Source organism: Bos taurus, chromosome 27, assembly GCF_002263795.3.
Source record: "Bos taurus isolate L1 Dominette 01449 registration number 42190680 breed Hereford chromosome 27, ARS-UCD2.0, whole genome shotgun sequence".
In the NCBI taxonomy this organism is placed as follows: Eukaryota; Metazoa; Chordata; class Mammalia; order Artiodactyla; family Bovidae; genus Bos; species Bos taurus.
Window position 1 is genome coordinate 14,947,634 of NC_037354.1, and position 19,972 is coordinate 14,967,605.

General features: G+C 44.2%; 2 protein-coding genes across 6 annotated transcripts in view; one reads left to right on the plus strand and one right to left on the minus strand.

The window, feature by feature from the left end:
- Positions 1–8,092, minus strand: part of IRF2 (interferon regulatory factor 2) — an 83,663-nt gene extending 75,571 nt beyond the window's left edge. The window contains exons 1-2 of one of the 5 annotated variants that reach the window (XM_059882174.1): positions 7,921–8,092; positions 7,608–7,779 (exon numbers count right to left, since the gene is read on the minus strand). Coding sequence is in view for 1 of the 5 variants with exons in the window: in XM_059882173.1 (XP_059738156.1) it covers positions 4,375–4,377 (3 nt within the window). In the remaining 4 variants the exon portion in view is untranslated. Of the gene's footprint in view, positions 1–4,374; positions 7,576–7,607; positions 7,780–7,920 lie in introns of those variants that run through there. The other 4 variants (NM_001205793.2, XM_024986196.2, XM_024986197.2 and 1 more) reach the window with 4 other exon arrangements.
- LOC112444593 (uncharacterized) lies at positions 7,459–12,260 on the plus strand. Its single transcript, XM_024986340.2, has 3 exons — positions 7,459–7,585; positions 8,232–8,678; positions 10,701–12,260. Exons 1-3 carry the CDS (start codon positions 7,459–7,461, stop codon positions 10,829–10,831), a joined length of 705 nt encoding a protein of 234 aa, XP_024842108.1. The 3' UTR covers positions 10,832–12,260.
- Positions 12,261–19,972: the final 7,712 nt, after the last annotated feature.

A 19,972-nucleotide genomic window follows, 5' to 3' on the forward strand; every position in this document is an offset into this window, starting at 1 on the left:
GGACGTATCTGTGAAGCGGGTAACATCTCAGACCCTCCACAGTTGCTGATAAAACAATGTGTCCCAACCTCCCAAAGGAACCATCAATCTCGGTATCTTGAAGCCGTAAGAGCTGAATCAGGACAAGGGCATATCTAGGCACTCACTGGCTGGGAAAGCTCTGATTCTACAGCCTGGCTCTGTACATCAAGGCAGAGAGGGGCTGGGAATGGCCAAGCTCATGAACAACACCCTCCTTAGCAACATCCGATTTACTTGTCCTCATCCACATTTACCAGAGGTGAGGTTTGAGGGGACACTTCAGAGTCGTCTTGAGTATATTTTTCTGGTTGTAAGAGTAATTGTGTTGTTGTATTAAATTTGGGGGAGAAAGCCAAACATCCATAAGCACACCATCCAAATGTTTCCTTCCATTTTTTTTTTAATGATGTATATACACACATGTTTTAAAAATAAAATTAAGGTCACAGTTGAAAATCCTCTTTTTCTCCATTCAACATACACCCCAAATACCTTCCCATCATTAAATGCAAAAGCATGAATTTTATCAGCTATCTGTACTCAGGGCCTGGTGCACTGTAACTCATTTAAATGTACTCCTATTGTTGGGGATTTAGGGTGTTTCCGAGTTCTCACTACAACAGAAGCGAACAGTAAACATCCCTGTACATAAATCTTTGTTCTGCTTCTGGTTACTTCACATCTGTAGGTTCCTAGAAGTGGGATTACTGGAACAGAGAGTTCAACATTTTTAAGACATTAAGTGTACACCACCTAACTGTATTCCATAAAGTTTATTTCAAAGTACAATACCCCAGCTACAGTACCAAGTGCTTAGTTTCCAAACTACAGTGCCCGCAGTACCAGCGATGGTATCATAGCTCAGTCTTAACCCTGTGCCGATTCTCTTTCCTGGACTCCCTACTTACCTCCTACAACCTGGAAAAAATAAAAGAGCAGCAAGGAAGACGAGCATGGGGGAGGGGACAGCTTAAGGGCTATGACAGTATTGCTGATCCATTTCATCAACATGTATCTTCTTCGAGGTGGCTGTGGTTGCCTCTAAAGGTAACTGAGTTTGAGTCTTAAGGCCTCAGGTCAGGCCACCAATTCCTCCATCCTCTCTGGCTCCAATACCACCTCTGACGTGGTTTCAACCATGCCCAAAGGGTGACCACTCACAGCCTCCTGTTTACTTGTCTAAAGTTGGCCATACCTAGTAATTTGATCCCCCAGGGGAAAAAAAAAAAAAAAGGCCAATCTCCAAAGTTAGAAGTGGAGGGTCCTCTAGCATTTCAACTTGTTCTGCATTTACTATCAATTAACTACCAGCTTGACTCTTTACTTGCAAAACGTCTCAATGACATTTGTGGCAGACACAAAGTCTACCTGTCTGACTCCCTTTTCAGTCTCTCTCACTCAGCAATTCAAGAGGCAATATTCTACCCCACACCTTCGTCTCTTTTCTCATCACCTCATTCCCTCGACTGTCACGTTCCCCACTCACACTCTACCACCCCCCACACCCACTGACACCCTAATCAGGTGCCAGGACGCTCTCGTCCATCACTGTCCTTGTTCTCATCACCTTCAATCATTTTAGGGTAAGGAGCACAGGAAAAGCTCTTCAAAAGTAACACCTTAGATATGACTTGAAACATGTATGTAGCTTCTCCTCATTCAAAACATCAACCTCATGTCAGGGGAAAGTCCGCTGGATTCTAAGCTCATGGGGCCAGGAGCGCGTCTTCTATTTAGAAGGTATTTCTTTGGCTCCTACAAAATCCTGACATCTGCAAGCTCAAAAAGAATAGATGAAATGGGAAGCTGTCTTTCCTTTGATCACATTAGGTGTATATCAAATGCTCTTACAGACGGCAACAGATTGCTAAGGATGCTGGAAAAGAAATTATTCATGAAACTGACAGAGAAACTGCTTAACTCTCAAAAATGCTTAATCAAAACTGGACCAGCTTTTATCACGCAGAATTCTAAAGCAAGGTATTTTGTTGAACTAAATTGGCCTTGCCCCCGAGATAAAAATGCTTAGCACCAGAAAGAACACAGCCTTCTCGTCTCTTAAGTGTGGGGCTACAAGGTGTGCGCACAGGGCATGGGACACACAGAGCTGTTTTTTGCTTGACTCGTGTTCTTTCCTACTTATTAAAGCTGAATACTAAACCGATAAAGGGGAATATAAGCCAAAACAGAAACAAACAACAAACAAACCCATGACTCTGTGACCTTCCTAGAGAGAGACAGACTCATGAAACACAATCCTCCTGGGCTTGTTCAGAGCAGAAAATTCAAAATATCACAACCGTACTACAGATCCCATTTCTGTATGACAAGCAAGGTCAATGTGGCCAGAGTCAATGGGGAAGGGACCATAGAGTACCTATTCAAAGAGCTGCCTAAAAGGTGGCTAACAAGTTCCATCTGCTTGCTGTCCTGCATAGCCTGACCTGGGAGCCAACGAAAAAAAAAAAGAGATTCAGCCCTGAGAAGAGACCCTTGATTCAGTGGTTCTCTGCCTTTGCTCTGGCCCACATACCTGAGGGATAGGGATCCAGGACACCCTGGTCAATGTCAGAGGGCTACTCAGGGGTGGGGGGAGGGATTCTCAAAAAGGGAGAGACAAGGAGAGGAAAGGGCTTCAGTCTCAAATCTGAAGGTCTGGGTGGTTTCTAAAAGCCTCTTCCTCTCCATGATTCTGATACACATAAGTCCCATCCCTCAAAGATGATACTACCAAAGATGATAGAACCCCATTTTACAGATGAGAAAACTAAGGTCCAGAAAGAAGAAGTGAGTGAAGAGTTAACAAATGAGCTGAAAGTCAACACCAGGCCTCTGGGCTCTTTGAGTCCATGCACCTTCCACTATCCAGGGCCTTGGACATGTTGGCTGTCAACAGATATTTAATAAGCAAATGAAATAAGGACCCAACGTTTGCATTCATTTAACAAAATAATCCCCTCAGTTACTGCAATGGTTCATATCCTGGGGTCCCTGGACCCCCAGCAGAACTCAAAAGTTACTGATGGGGGGCAGAGGAAGATAGCAGCTGGTTTCAGAACCTCAGAAGGTCCAACAGGACTAACAGTGTACCTAAGGAATGGCTGCCCAAGCTGCCTCCAACATCGAGTTTCTCTGCTTCGGGCTGGAACTGGATCATCTAGATTTGCTGATGCTGGTTCTCAGGTCAACCATGATTTCTAACTGCAGTGTGCCTCTGAGGAATAAAAACAGGCCCATAAAGTCTTCCTAACTAAACACAATCTGTTTCAGAGGCTGTTTGTCCAAAGATGGAGCTGTTAAGATGGGAAATCATTTTAAAAGCATCTTTGGAGGAAAAACTGCTGGTGACTATGGGTCTTCTGGAGGGGTCACCACCCAGCCTCAGGTACCTGCAGACTTGATTTCCTGCCTGTGTATTGCCTTTGGTATTTTATATAAAATATTGGCTTTGGGTTTAAATCTGGATCCTATAGATAAGTTACCATTCTTTGCTGGAAAAAAAAAAAAAAATCAAGATTTAATCAAATCTCATCACTCCCTTTCTCACCAGCCACCCCCACTATGAGGGCCACTGCTTGACCCTGACTTGGGCATAAATTATAGCCAAATATTGATCACACTCAGGCCAAAAGTAGGGCACGAATGGGGTGAATAGGGACAGAGGCCCTAACTTCCAACCCCTGTGCTCAAAGGAACATGTGTCCCACACAGACCAAAAGAAGAACTGGCTTTATTGCTAAGAATAATGGACATTTCCCAGCAATGTATGTTATTTATATATACTCCTTTAAGTATTTTATATCTATTATAAACATATACTATCTATTACATTTATTTTCACATACGCTGTCACATATCATTTGCACATAGATAGTGTTAGGTACATAGTAAGCATCCAATAAATGCAAGTTAACTGACTCGCTTTAAGGATGTCATAGTGGGACTCCCCTAGTGGAGCAGTGGTTAGGACTCTGAGCTTCCACTGCAGGGGGTTCGGTTTCCATCCCTGCTTGGGAAACTATGATCCCACATGCCCCATGGTATGGCCAAAAATAATAAAGATGTTATAGCAAAAAGTAAAATCAGTTAAGAGCATATCCATTGTAACAGATAATGAAGAGTCTTCAGCAACGAGGAAGAAAATTCACACTAAAACACAATGAGCTTGGAAAGGATTTTTCTTGATATAAGGAGGGAAAATACACTGGTCCAATCATTTTTATTTCTATATCATTTGGTCTCCATGGACACCATCTAACTTTTGACAGAAAAACACTTACTAACAATATCAGATGTCTTGTTAAAGATCTTAATGCTCTATATAAAATAGTTATTCTGTATTTAATTCCTTACCATTCTCTATATTCTCTCAGAACAAGTAAAATCACTTCTTGCTGAAAATTCTCTAAAGGAAAGTCAGTGTTTAATCCACAGTCATGATTCCCTGATTTTAAAGTTAAGAATGCACGCGTGGTTAGTCGGTCAGTCCCATACGACTCTTTGCAACTCTATGGACTGTAGCCCCCCAGGTTCCTCTGTCCAGGGGATTGTCCAGGCAAGAATACTGGAGTGGGAAGTTAAGGAGAACCTGATAGAATTCTGAAGGTGAATGCCTTACGCATTTGTAGACTGCTGTAACTTACGCAACCTTCTTTCAAAACAGTATCTCATTTGTTCCCAAAAGCAACCCTATCAGATATTGATATCACCTTTCATAGAACTCACCCCTAAAGGTAATTACTGTATTTATTTTTTGGCTAGGCATTGTCAGCTCACCCACTAGAATGCAATTTCCCCAAAAGGTAAAGAAACTCCCTTCCTGATCTCAGTCAAAGCCCCAGAACCCAGCACAGTGTCGGGGGCATAGTGAATGTTCTATGAATACTTATTAAATGAATAAAGTCCCTTATCTGCATTAAGCCTTTTTCTGGTATGAAGCACGTAACAGAACCACGTCCCAGATATCCCATTTAGAGTTCACTGGTCTGTTCAGTATCAAAAGGAAAGTTTCATCAAAGTGCTCTAAAAACAACGAAGCTTATATGCCATGACACCAAGAATAAAAGAACAGTGTCCTTGGAGACATGAGAAAATTGATGCAGACCAAACTCCCCAATGTTAAATGCCCAAAGTTTTAAAGTTTCCACTACTAAGTTCAAACATCTTGAACTAGCTTTGGTATACTGAATATTTGCCTAATAAAGGATACGGGAAAGCAGAGGAAGAGAGAGACTGGGTCATGGTTCATGGAGCTGTCAGGACTTCGGTTCACCATAATCGGTCTCCAATTTAGCCACAAACCCTTACTTTGGATTATCATGACACTTTAACAGGTAAGTAAGTCTGAAGTGTGCAGAATTATCTCTAACTTTTGAAGGACAAAAGAAAAAAAACCCAACTCATTGAGAATGAAAAATGTAGATGTTTAATATTAAGAAGCAGTTACAAATCAGAATAGACAAGAACTTGGATCCAGGAGGCCAAAATCTAACTTCTTAACACAACAGGCTGTTATAAATTATAACCATTCACTAATTATAGTGAAATTCTGGACTTTGCCCCATCAATCAATACATTTTCCAAGGTATTAAAAAATACCAAATGAAATCCTCAATATTCCAGCTACTGAAGTTTTCTTAGAAAACACAAGTTTTTTCAGGATTTTGTCCTTTCCCTCTCCGAAAAAGGAGTGATGGGGTGGGGAGAGAAAATCCTGAGTGCGGGTGCATGAATGGACCTTCCAGGTCGTGGCAAGGAGCTTGCATCTGCCTAACGTCAAGACCATCTACCTTCCCTTCCAGATTGTCGCCAGGCCCTTCTCTGTACCTGCCCTTAAGCACCAAAAAGCAAAGCGCACGCTGCTGAGTCCTCAATGTTATCTGCAGTCGGTCTGAAAACTCATAAACGAATGCAGGCTTGACAGCAACTTTGGTGATTCCTGAAAATCCACAACAGGAAATATAACTCTCCTCCACCCTCCCTCGCCATTCATCAAAAGCAGACCGAGTCACAGCGACGGGGAGGCCGGTGGCAGAGGGAAGATGCCAGCACTCCTCTGAACAGAGGACCGGGCGCATTACCGTTGCCCACACTGGAGGGAGGAGGCAGGAGAGGGAGGAAGCGGGGAAAATGTCCCCAAGTTCCAAACACTATCCTTTAGTGGCAAAGACGACCGAAAACCACGCCGCCAGTACGTGGCCACCTCCACTGCCAGTGCCAAGGGTCACATTTACAGCGATGACCAGGGGTCCCGCCGACACCGGCTGACCTCGGCGCCTCGCCAGGTGCCCGGAAGGCTGTTTATGCGCCCGGCTCAGGCTGCCTGCCTCCTTTCCGCTTCTTCCCCTCTAAAGGGGTAAGGGGGTGAGGGCGCAGCCCCACGCAGCCACACCTGGGGCCCAAACTGAGATGCCGGTGCGTCCTGGGGGGGAGGTGGGGGGAGGTGAGCTGCGTCCTGAAACCCTTCCAACTTGCAAAAGACTGCCCGACCCCTCTCAGAGCCGGCTCCCTGGCACAGCGAGCGGCCGGGCGCCACGATGGGCCGCGGCGGGCATCGCTTGGTGGGCGAGCCCGGCCCGCGAGGCGGAAAGGAAGTGGCGGCCACGGCTTTGCACCAACCACGTTCGGCCGGCTGGCGAATGCCACTCTGCGCCCCGAGCGGGGTCGGAGGGCGCGGGGCGGGCACTCGCGTCCCCACCCCGCCGCCGCCCGCGCCCCGGAACCCCCAGGGGACGCCGGCACCCCCAGCCCCGGGCCTGCCAGCGGGGCGCCGCTCGGTCCCCAGAGGCTCCCCGCCCCCACCTTGCCCGCTCCGTAGCCGAGGCGGGTCAGGCCGAGCGCGCGAGGCCGGCCCGGGGGGCGCCCGCGGGGACCCGGAGGCGCCCGGCGCTAGGCCGCGGCCCGGACCGCTGACCCCTCCCGGGACTCGCCGCCCGAGCCCCACCACCTCCAGCCCCGCGCGGGGACAAGTGCAGCGACAAAGCCCCAGGGCCAGGCCAGACACTGGCCGGCGGGAAGGAGGACGCCGCGTCCCTCCCGGGCGGTGGCGGCAGCGGCCCAGCCCCCAGGAAGCCGGGCGCGCCGGCCAGGCCCCGCGCGCAGCCCCGATCGGAGCCCGCCCGCCCGGCCCCCGGCCGCTGGCACCCGATGCCCGCGACCCTTCCCCGAGCCCCGAGGGTGGGCGAGCCCCGGGGACCGCCCCCGGCGCCCCATCAAGTTTCCTTCGGCCGCGGCGGGAGGCGCCTCTCCCGGCCCGGGCGCGGGGCGCAGGCTGCGGGCGAACGGCGGGTTCCTGCCTATTTACGCCACAGGCTGCCTGGAGAGAGGCGCTGCCGCCGGGCGAAGAGAACGACCCGCTCCCGTCCTTCGGATCCGGTGGCGCCGGCATCTGTAAACACACACACACACACACACACACGCACACACATGCACGCGATCATGTTGTTTTTAAAAGGAGGCCCGACTCCAGCGGACCTGCTCCCCCACAAACACCACCTGGGGCGCAGGATCGCACAGAGCAGGTCTGTGTCCATGGAGCCAGCTCTCCGCATCTGCAAATCCAAAAGTGAAATTAAACCTCCACCAACCTCCTCCTCCTCCTCCTCCTCCTCCTCCTCCTCCTTGCAGCCTCAGCAGCAGCAGCAGCAGCAGCAGCAGCAGCAACCGAACCTGCTTCCCCTAAAACCAGATGATCCATAACAGCGCCGACTGTTCCTCCAAAAATCAGTATTAATATTTATGAACCTCAGCATTTTCCGTCTGCAAAACATCGTGTCAAACCATCAGGACGCGCGCGCACGCACACACACACATACATACACACATCCCCTCCAGTCCTAAACATGCCCTCGAGAAAAACACACACGCACAGTCCCGACTATTATTTGAAAAAAATGTTACCTCTCAGTGTGCTTTTTTCACGCTACCAATACAATTCCGCAAGGCTTAAGTGTTGCTAAGGTGTGTGAAATGGAAATGAAAGCCCGTCAGTTGAATAATCGCAGGAGCAAAACTAAAAGTTACTCCCCGGCTTGCCTGAGAACAGTCCAGATCGAAAGCAAAACAAGGAGAGGAAACTGCGAAGCGCCGAGGCTGGAAATCCCCCCGCCCCCCGCCCTCCCAGAGCCTGGCTCGCTCCCGCCCGCCCTCCGCGCTCCCCCCGCCCCCCCCCCACCCCGCTCCGCCCTCCTCCCTCCGCCCTTCCTCCCCAGTGTTTGTTTCAAGCTTGTGCAACCGGGAGGTGCAGGCGGGGGGAGGCCGCGAGCCTCCCGGCCAGGAGGTGCGGAAGTTCGCCGCCGCCGCCGTTCATTGGCGGGCAGCGCCGCTTTCATCATTTCTCAGAAAAGTCAATTTCATTTTCACTTCCCCACGTCGCGGCCGCGGGAGCAACAAGCGGCTGCTCGTGAGTGTGCTGCCCGCGCACCCGGGCGTTCAAACCACTCGAGCCGGGGGGTCCGGGGGCGGGGGGCTCCGGGGGCGCCAGCTTGGGCTCCAGGCGTCAGCTGGTTGGCGGCAGGCGGGGAAAGCAGGTACCCTACCGACTCCCCATACTAAAGGGCGACCCGAAGGTCGGAAAGGAGGGAGGAGGCTGGCGGCTCGTGGAAGCAACGCTCTTGCCATCCCGTCGGTGGGGCAGGTGTTTACAGCCTGTTTTCCGAGTGAGTAAAACTTCACTTTGTAACACTGCCCACTTCCAAGGAACACAAAGAGCAATGAACTGACAAGACAGCATTACTTAGATACTAGTGCACTACCTGGGCCAAGCGACGCGTCCTTAACCTTATTTAAACCCTTATCAGTAGCTGAGGGTGTAACCATTTGAGGGGCTGCTGTCGTCTGGGACCCTGTCTGGGGGCGATAAGGAAGGCCCTCCCCTAGAAGTTCCCTGCCTGCAGCTAAGATGGGCAAGGGTAAGAGCGGATTTTCCTGAAAGATGTCTCACTGTGGCTGGACCAGGAGACAAGTTTATACTGGAGTACTTCCAGCCAGGTTCCGATTTGGCCTCTTTAACTTACTACCTGGCATTCCCCAGTCAAGTTGCTTAACCTAAGGCCTCAGTCCTCAATGCCCTGAAATGGGGATGATTTAGAGAATGCAAGAGTGCTGCACCAGTTCCCTTCAAAGGGTGTTAGCTCAGACTAACACAGTTCACTTGGGACCTGTCACTTTGGGGTCCCTTGCTGTAAAATAGAGATTCTGACCTCGTTATACCTGTTCCTTCCCCCACATGCCTTTTCATTGGCCTTCTCCCAAATCTCTCTCCCCTCACACAGGAAGTCCATTCCTAGGAGGCCATAGCTACGTATGTGTAAACACTTAACCTAAAAACATAGCTCCAGCAGTCCTCTTTCACAGAAGTATTGAGCTTTACAGACGGGTAAAAGTATCTACGTACGCACATGTGGTGAGGAGAGGGGCGGGTTTAGGATTCTGCTTTGTGGCTGTGGTCCCAGAAATAGATCTGCCATATTCTGTTACTTTTTATCCCCTCTGATAGAATACTATTTGCTACAGTCACTCACTTTCTTATTTCATAAAGCAATGACTGTGATAGATGATTAGAGTAACTATATACAAACTCTGCAGAATTTTTGTCAGTCTTTACCCACCCTGTGGACCCCAAGTAAGAAACCCCGTGGTCCTTAATGTTTTCCTTCCTCCCAACACACCACCCATCATATGGACCTGTTGATACTGATTCCAGATATCTCTGACCCCACCCCCTCTCCCACCCCTCTGCATAGCTTCACTGAGTTATGGCAGTGGCCTGGGGACTAGGCTTCTGGCTCGAACTCGAACTCATCTGGGTTAACATCCAGGTTAAGCAGAAAATCAACTTCAGGTGAAGCACAATTCCAGTCCTAACCCCGCCCCTCAAAAATTTCTCCACGGCCCTCAGAATAAAGTCCATATTATTTTCAAGACATAAAAAGCCCGTTATAATCTGACATTAGACCTCTTTTCCAGCCTCATCTCCTGCTACTGTGCCCCACACCACTCCCTTGTCAAACCAGCTTCCATTCCTTTTTGTAAAACAACAGAGCCATCCTCTTGTTCGGCATTTTATCCTCTGTGTAGTGCCCAGCACAGAGGCTCTCAGCTACTTAGGAACTAATAGTCGTTTGCCCTTGGTTCTCAGAAAATATTGTAGACTTTATCAGAGTATTTTTAATAGAAATGTAATTGATATTTGTTGTGTAGAATACAGAAAAGTTGAAGGAAGACTATGACACCTGCAATTTTACCAATAAGGAATAGACCTGAAGATATTTTCATGTATGTCCTTTCAGTAATTTTTGTAAAGAACATTTTTGTTCAGCATCTCTGCATCATTTAATTATCGCCATAATACGGCCTGATGCCTATGTGACATCCTTCTGTCCTGTCATATTGCTTTGCTGGTTCCTCCTCTGCTGCCAGCCCCCTAAATTATGGTGTGCTGAGACAGTCTAGCCTCACCCCTCCTGTTCTCTCATTCTACATGCTTTTTCTTGGAGTGCTCTCACCTACACCCAAAGCTTTAGATATCACTATTTGGTGATAACTCCAAAATCCATACCTTCTGAGCTCTGGGTACATTTACCTTCTAGATTTTCCTTGGGTACAATAAATTATTTATGTCCCAACTAAACTCATAACACTCTCCCCAACCAACTTGTATTTGTTACTTCATTAACCAGCAGGAAATGGGGAAGCATCACCAACTCCCATCTTTCCTGAGTTCATGGAACTTCCTGGGACATGGGTAGCATTTCTAATTTCCAGGCCCATGAAATTAAAAGACGCTTACTCCTTGGAAGAAAAGTTATGACCAACCTACATAGCATATTGAAGAGCAGAGACATTACTTTGCCAACAAAGGTCCGTCTAGTCAAGGCTATGGTTTTTCCCGTGGTCATGTATGGGTGTGAGAGTTGGACTGTGAAGAAAGCTGAGCGCCGAAGAATTGATGCTTTGAACTGTGGTGCTGGAAAGACTCTTGAGAGTCCCTTGGACTGCAAGGAGATCCAACCAGTCCATTCTGAAGATCAGCCCTGGGATTTCTTTGGAAGGAATGATGCTAAAGCTGAAACTCCAGTACTTTGGCCACCTGATGCGAAGAGTTGACTCATTGGAAAAGACTCTGATGCTGGGAGGGATTGGGGGCAGGGGGAGAAGGGGACGCCAGAGGATGAGATGGCTGGATGGCATCACTGACTCGATGGACGTGAGTCTCAGTGAACTCCGGGAGTTGGTGATGGACAGGGAGGCCTGGCGTGCTGCGATTCATGGGGTCGCAAAGAGTTGGACACGACTGAGCGACTGAACTGAACTGAACTGAAGATCATCTGTCTGGATGCATCAGTACTCATTTCAAGGGAGTCGAGAAAGGACAATGATGACTTGTCCATACAGCAATCGATCTTTCCATGAATGAAACTTAAAGATACAGTCAAGGTTAACCTTTCTCAAATAGGTTAATTTATTTGTTCTAATAAATGAGACTAATTTGGTAAAATAATCATTTAAGTAACGAACATTTATTGAGTGCCCAAGAACTCTTCTTGTGAACATAACAAATTAAAATCTCTGCCATCCAATAAGTTTTGTTACAGTCTAGTAAATTGGAATGTTAATTTCCATTGTATCATCCTAGTAATGGCCCGGACATCACCTCCAGCTATTATCACAGTCTTTAGAACTGGACGTTAAAGTTACAACTATAGGCTATGATGGCATGCTAACTAGAGGGCTAAGTACTTAGAGCTGTGATTAAATCAGCACCCCCCCATAACTCTGTCAGTTGATCCCCTAATTTTTCCCACAGTATCCCTAGTACCACTTTTGTCCTGGCCCCCAAGACTCTTTTGCATGCTGATAGAATTCAGCAGAGGTTATAAACTCATGGAAAATGAGTGTTCTGCACTTGCCAGAGCAGTTGCCCAATACAAAGCCATAGATTATAGTTCTGCACTGCAAAGAATATCATTGTGAATTCCATGTTGAATAAACAATACAGCCATGGTAGATTTTAGTTGAAACAGTAGAACTGCAAAGATGTTGAAAAAGCCATCTAAGTTCAAGGATCATAGGCATTAAATTGGAAAAGTTCTTGACTACTGTATTACCTCATGTAGTGGGTTTTTTTCCATTTTACTAGAAACTCTGAAATTTGTTGCAATTATTCTCTGAAAATCATGAATTTCAATTGAGTAATATATTGCCCAATCCTTAGTAATAAATATTAATTTTGTCCTGTTCCTCTGGTGAAATAAGGGAAGAAATACTCTTTAAATGTGCCAGGATGTGTGTGTGTGTGGTGGGGGGGGTGGGCTGGTACAGGGAGAGAGATAGAGATGAGTTTCTGTTGTCCAAAAGCAAAGCTTTCAGCTTCAAAAACTTCATAATTTTTTTTCTATCATTTCTCTGTCTTATCCCAAATGGCTTTGAAATATTCATTATGCAAAGTAGTGCTTTTAAAGTCAGAAGGGATTAGAAACAATTTCTGTAATAGTTTCAAGAATTAAAACTATTTAAAAAAAAAAACTATTTCAGAGACTTCCCTGGTGGTCCAGTGGTTAAAACTTTGCCTCCCAATGCAGGGAGCGTGGGTTCAATCCCTGGTCAAGGGACTAAAATACCACATGCCTCACAGGGCCAAAAAAAACAAAACATAAAAAAGAGGCAATATTGTAACAAATTCAATAAGGACTTTAAAAATGGCCCACATTAAAAAAAAATCTTAAAAAATTTTTTTAATATTAAAAGAGAAAGAGATATCAGATCCCAAGGAACCAGAAAAAAAATAATAAAAAGCAATTATTTCAAACAAGAAATAAATTTCCAGTTTGTAACATAAATTCAGCAAACCACAAAATTCACTGAATCTGAGTTTTTGAAGAATCATCTGTTACAGCTTCCACCACTTTGTACGCTCCTCTCTCGCCAGCATGTGAGCCTTGATGATATTCAGTCTGTTCTCTTTCTCCCCCCAGCTTCTGAACACTTTGAATAATATACCTTATTCTATTTGAAAATGTTTGGAAATTTGCCAATCAGAAAGTTTGCCAATCAGAATCTTTCTGGTTCCTTGGGATCTGATATCTCTGTTTCTCTTTCTTTTTTTAATATTAAAAAAATTTTTTTAAGATTTTTTTTATGTGGATCATTTTTAAAGTCCTTATTGAATTTGTTACAATATTGCCTCTTTTTTATGTTTTTTTTTTTTTTTGGCCCTGTGAGGCATGTGGTATCTTAGTCCCTTGACCAAGAGTGTCATGAAACAAAGGACAAAGAGTATAGTCTTACTTCCTCAAAAAGTTTCATCTCCACTACATCCAAAAGCTGCATGACATTTCATACATACAGCTCTTGATGTTGCCTCCTTCACCTTGCATGCACCTCCAAGACGTTTCCTAGCTGTGTTCTGGGAAAGAATAAAAGGAAGCCCTGCTCTCCCAGAGCTTACGTTCTAATGGGGATGATGTCAACATAACCAGACCAATCAGATAGTTACCGATTTGTATCCGTGTGCTGAGAGAAACAAGTAAGACCTTTGACAGAAAATACTAGGGGGCCCATTCATTTCCTGGGGTACCACAAACCAGGTGGCTGAAATAACAGGAGTGTACTGTCTCACAGTTCTGGAAGCTATATGTCCAGGACCGAGGTGTCCGTGGGATTGGTTCCTTCTGAGGGTTGAGAGGGAAGGATGTGTTCCTTGCTCCCTCTTAGCTTCTGGTGGTTCGCCAGCAATCCTAGGCATTCTTTTGCTTGTGGAAGCATCACTCCATCTCTGCCTGAATCTTCAGGTGTTCTCTCTGGATGTGCACCTGTATCTAAATTTCCTGGTTTTTATAGGAACAGTAGTCTTACCGGATTCAGTTCAGTTCAGTTTACTCGCTCAGTCGTGTCCGACTCTTTGTGACCCCATGGACTGCAGCATGCCAGGCCTCCCTGTCCAACACCAACTTACTGGATTAGGGGCCCCCATACTCCAATATGGGCTTCCCTGGTGGCTCAGTGATAAAAGAATCCACCTGCCAGTGCAGGAGATGTGAGTTTGATCCCCGGGTTGGAAAAGTCCCCTGCAGAAGGAAATGGCAATCCACTCCAGTATTCTTGCCTGGGAAATCCCATGGACAGAGGAGCCTGGCAGGCTACAGTCCATGGGGTCATGAAGAGTCGGACATGACTTAGCGACTAAACAACAATAATACTCCGGTATGATCTCATCTTAATTCATTGCATCTGCAAAGATACTCTGAGGTCCTGGGGGTTAGCACTGCAACGTGAATTTTGAGGGGCACTCACTTCAACATATAACAGATACCAACTATGTGATGAAGCGCTGATGCAGGGGAGAGAGTGGAGGCAAAGGCCTTGAGAAGCAAAAGGGCCCGGCGTATTCTGGAAACCAAAGGAAGCTAAATGTGACTTAAAAGTTCTGAATGAGGGTGAGGACACAGGTAGAGGCCAGAACAAGGAGTATGGATTTTATTGTGAGATCAATGGGAAGATTTTGAAGAGTTCTTTGGTTTTAAAATGTCACACTATAAATTTCCCACATCAGTGAAATGCAAGGATTTGCTTAATTTGTGGATTTCTTAGAATTTGCAACAGTTCTTTTGTTGACCTCTCAGTTTATTACGTGATGAATTTGTTGAGGAAACAACACATTAAGAATATTTGGAAACAGTTTGATCTCATTTTTCTTTTTGTATTTTTAAAGTATTTCTTCCCCTTTAACATTGTCTCTGATTTTCATCTCTACAAGCGAAGCAAATATTTACTTCATGCTCTTTATCACACCCCCATAAAAACTTTCCTTAAAAAAAAGGAGATACATTCAACTGTGGATTCCTGGCACACACTATTCTCCTCAGACTGTTTGGAGTGAACAATGATAATTCTCAGAGATTATGTCACCACAAAATCAACATTCACCCCAAAATTTAATGGTTTTGAATATTTTTTCTTTTTTTGCCTTCGAAAAATTTTCAGGATTTTTTTTTCCATCAGAAACCCCTTGTGTGTAATGAGTAGTTAGGATATGTGTGTGTGTGTGTGTGTGGTGAGGGGTGGGCGGGTACAGGGAGGGAGATAGAGATGAGTTTCTGTTGTCCAAAAGCAAAACTTTCAGCTTCAAAAACTTTTTTTTTTTTGCTATCAAAAAACTGAATTTCTGTTGGCAGAAGTTTTAGGTAAAACTTCTCGATTTGCCTTGGGTGTTGTGTAATTTGAAAGCAAATATTGGTTTAAATAGCCCATCACATATTTTCTCAGTATCCAACTGTGGATACTGGATTTCATCTCCTGACAACCAAAAAAAAAGTCACTTTCTTTCCTGTTTTACATATTGAAGTTTTGAGGAAGTTTTGAAGATTTCATCTGGGGAAAAGCTTCTGTTGCTTTTTTTTTTAAAAAAAAAAGGAAAAAAAGACCAAAGTCTCAAATACTGGCTGTTAGTTCAGCTTCATTTTCCTATACTTGGAGATAAGAAAGAAGACACAGCAAAGTGTGAGTGAGGATCTTTAAGACTGAAGGAGAGACAGAAATATGCAGACCAAGGAACAGAAACTGGAAGGAGGGTAGATGGGTGAGTTCCTGCTGGGTAGCCAGGCAGAGCCAGCCCATAGGAGGGACCAATCTTTAGGTTCATCCTCAACTGACTTGCTCAGATTGTCTCCATATTTTCCTTGTTTTTAGTTCCTATCTTGACAAGAACTTTTCATCTTTTCAGGGGTGTAAAACCAACAGAATCATGACCACTTGTTTCACAAGGTGTATGGTTGATGTCATGTTGGGGTTTTTTTTATGTTTTATTTTTATCTTTTGGACATACTGTACAGCATATGGGATCTTAGTTTCCCAACCAGGGATTGGAAGTGTGGAGTCTTAACCACTGGCTGGGTGGCTGGTGTGCATGCTCTATCATGTCCAACTCTTTGCAACCCCATGGACTGTAGCCCTCCAGGCTCCTCTGTCCATGGAATTGTCCAAGCAAGAATACTGGAGTGGGTTGCTATTTCCTTCTGCAAGGGATCTTCGTGACCCAGGGATCAAACCAGTGTCTCTTGTGTCTCCTGTATTGACAGGTGGATCCTTTACCACTGAGGCCCCTGGGAAAACCCCTTAACCATGCCCCTATGTCATGTTTTATGACACTTTTGACCAAGCCTTTTCCCTCATTGAGAAATTAGAGGAACACTACCCTAACCCTCTCATCTTCCACAATGCTTACAAGTATTTACCACACATACACTCTTAATGGTATTTTTGCTTATGATGAACTTGAACATAATAGTAGGAAATTTATGCTCCAGTGAGGGTAAAAGGAAAACAAAGTTTCATATTTACAGTAAGGTTACCCCAAAGATGTTCATATATATAAGGCAAAAAAGGAACTATATCGAAACATTAATAGTGGTTGTCTTTGAGTAACAGAACTGAGTGATTTTTTTTGTTGAAAAATTAACATTTTTGAGGAGAGATTTTCCTTTTATTAATGTAAAAATGTTAATATATTTTATAGATTTCAGAAAACTATTTCTTGATATGCTTATGATTTTTATGCAAATGACTTGTTTTAGCTAGTTTCTTCTCCTGGACTTCAAAAAGGAAAGCACTGGTTTATACATCTTACATCTTACACTGCATTCTTATAAGAATTTTTAAATCTGTCTAGATAATTTTTTCCTACAAATGCCATATAGTTTCTTCTAGTCTTTAATTTTATCAAAATATTCATTTTTAATGACTCTCCAAAGAAACATATAAAACCAAACATAAATTACCATGTGTCCAGATCAATGGCTATTAATAAGTGATATATTCCATGATCATTATTAATATTTGAATAAGCTTTTGCTTTGATTCATATCATGTTTTAAATATGCTGTTTGAAAAAGATTGACTTAAGAGAAACCTATAACAACTAAAGACTCTTTCCTACTTGTAAAGTTTCATTTCACTTGGATGTAAGAATATTACTAGATGCTTAGATGCTCAGCAATCAAATTCAAATTCTTAGATCTCAAATATGAATGAGGATTCTAAGAAAAATACCATAATTTTATGTTACCTTTTTTTCTTTCTTTGCCTTTCCTCTTTCTGGCACTTTCAGCTTTAGTCATCGTAGTTCCTATTTTGCTTGCTTTATTGCCACATACAATAGGATTATCAGAAGGCAGAGAAAACAGCTCATCTGAAGGCAGTGATGGGAAGGATGTTTATCTTTCTCTCTCTCACACACATACACATGCGCGCAGAGGGGAGGCGGGTTCTCTGCATTGTGGAAACTCACTTCGGAATACTTTTCCCTCAGAAGTAAGAAGAAACTATGATGGTATAAGTATACAGTTTTCATTCATGATGGGCTAAAATAAGAGTTCGTGGGCCGGCCCAGGAATACACCATTTTATAGCATTGTACACATGGGAAACTTTCATTCTGAAATCTAGACAGCTGTTCTCAAAAGATACTGTGAGGGCTCAGTGGGTTGTGTGGGCCTGGGACTGCCGGCCCTCTGCAGGGGCGTCCTTAACAGTCTTGAGGAGACAGGAAAGAAAGAAACCTGGGTCTTGACCTTGAGGCATTTGCAGTTGGGAGATGGGACCCACAATGGAAAGATGATTATTTCAAGACACAGATTATATGTGGCCCCACTCCCAGGTAATATTTTAATACATTTTTTAATCTGCTCATTCAGCATCTGTTTCTTGACTTGATAGTACTTATCTATTTTTTATATTCTAAATGATATTTCTAATATAAATAATATATATTATTTATATATGTAAATACATATATACATATATGTATTATATTATACAGATATGTAGTTATATATGTAAATACATATATGTATTATATCTAATATATTACAATATCTATATTATATATTATATCTAATATATTACATCTAACATAATAATACATATATGACAGTAGGAATGCTGAAACTACCATAAAATTGCACTCATTTCACACGCTAGCAAAGTAATCCTCATAATTCTCCAAGCCAGGCTTCAACAGTATGTGAACTGTGAACTTCCAGATGTGCAAGCTAGATTTAGAAAAGCCAGAGGATCCAGAGATCAAATTGCCAACATCCGTTGGATCACTGAAAAAGCAAGAGAGTTCCAGAAAAACATCTACTTCTGCTTTACTGACTACGCCAAAGCCTTGGACTATGTGGATTACAACAAACTGGAAAATTCTGAAACAGATGGGAATACCAGACCACCTGACCTGCCTCCTGAGAAATCTGTATGCAGGTCAGGAAGCAATAGTTAGAACTGGACATGGAACAACGGACTGGTTCCAAATAGGGAAAGGAGTACATCAAGGCTGTATATTGTCACCCTGCTTATTTAACTTATATGCAGAGTACATCATGAGAAATGCTGAACTGGATGAAGCACAAGCTGGAATCAAGATTGTGGGGAAAAATATCAATAACCTCAGATATGCAGATAACACCATCCTTATGGCAGAAAGCGAAGAACTAAAGAGCCTCTTGATGAAAGTGAAAGAGAAGAGTGAAAAAGTTGGCTTAAAGCTCAGCATTCAGAAAACTAAGACCATGACATCTGGTCCCATCACTTCGTGGCAAACAGGTGGAGAAACAATGGAAACAGTGATAGTCTTTATTTTCTTGGACTCCAAAATCTCTGCAGATGGTGACCGCAGCCATGAAATTAAAAGACGCTTGATCCTTGGCAGGAAAGTTATGACCAATCTAGACAGCATATTAAAAAGCAGAGACATTACTTTGCCAACAAAGGTCTGTCTAGTCAAAGCTATGGTTTTTCCAGTAGTCATGCATGGATGTGAGAATTGGACTATAAAGAAAGCTGAGGGCCAAAGAATTGATGCTTTTGAACTGTGGTGTTGGAGAAGACTCTTGAGAGTCCCTTGGACTGCAAGGAGATCCAACCAGTCCATCCTAAAGGAAATCAGCCCTGAATGTTCATTGGAAGGACTGATGCTGAAGCTGAAACTCCAGTACTTTGGCCACTTAATGGGAAGAGCTGACTCATTTGAAAAGACCCTGATGCTGGGAAAGATTGAAGGCGGAAGGAGAAGGGGACAACAGATGATGAGATGATTGGATGGCATCACTGACTTGATGGACATGAGTTTGAGTACACTCCGGCAGTTGGTGATGGACAGGGAAGTCTGGCATAGTGCAGTCCATGGGGTCACAAAGAGTCGGACACGACTGAGGGACTGAACTAAACTGAATGATGACAGTAGAAAATAGAGCAATGCAGACTTATTTGTCATGACAAAATCAGGAAGAACTTGAATGTCTGTTGGTAACTGAATGATTAAATAAACTAAAGTTGATCTATTCAGTGGGATATTAGGCACCAATAAAAAAGAAAAAATTAAGAATATCTGTTTTTATGGATAGGGGCCAAGATGTAAAGAATGATGATCATGATGCAATGAAATGTTCATAGTTTGATTTCCTTTTGTGCAAAGACGACAGTGCTAGTAGTATTAATTGCTCAGTTGTGTCTGACTCTGCCACCCCATGAACTGTAGCCCACCAGGCTCCTCTGTCCATGCGATTTTCCAGGCAAGAGTATTGGAATGGGTTACCTTTCCCTTCTCCAGGAGATCTTCCCAACCCAGGGATCGAACCCGTGTCTCCTGCATTGTAGGAGGATTCTTTACTGTCTGAGTCACCAGGGAAGCCCAAAAGACATCAGTGGACCCCTCCACAAAACGTTTGAATTTAAAAGGATAATGATGCAGATACAAAGCTGCTAATGTTGGTCACCTTAAGGACAAGTGGGCTACTCGTTTTTTTTCTTTTTGTATTGAGGAAAAAGAAGATAATCTTAAAACAAAATGAAAATTTGGAAATACAGAGCAGATTAAAGAGAAAGATGAAAATCCCTTTGAGGGGCTTCCCTGGTGGTCCAGTGGTTAAGATTACACCTTCTAATCCAGCCGGTGT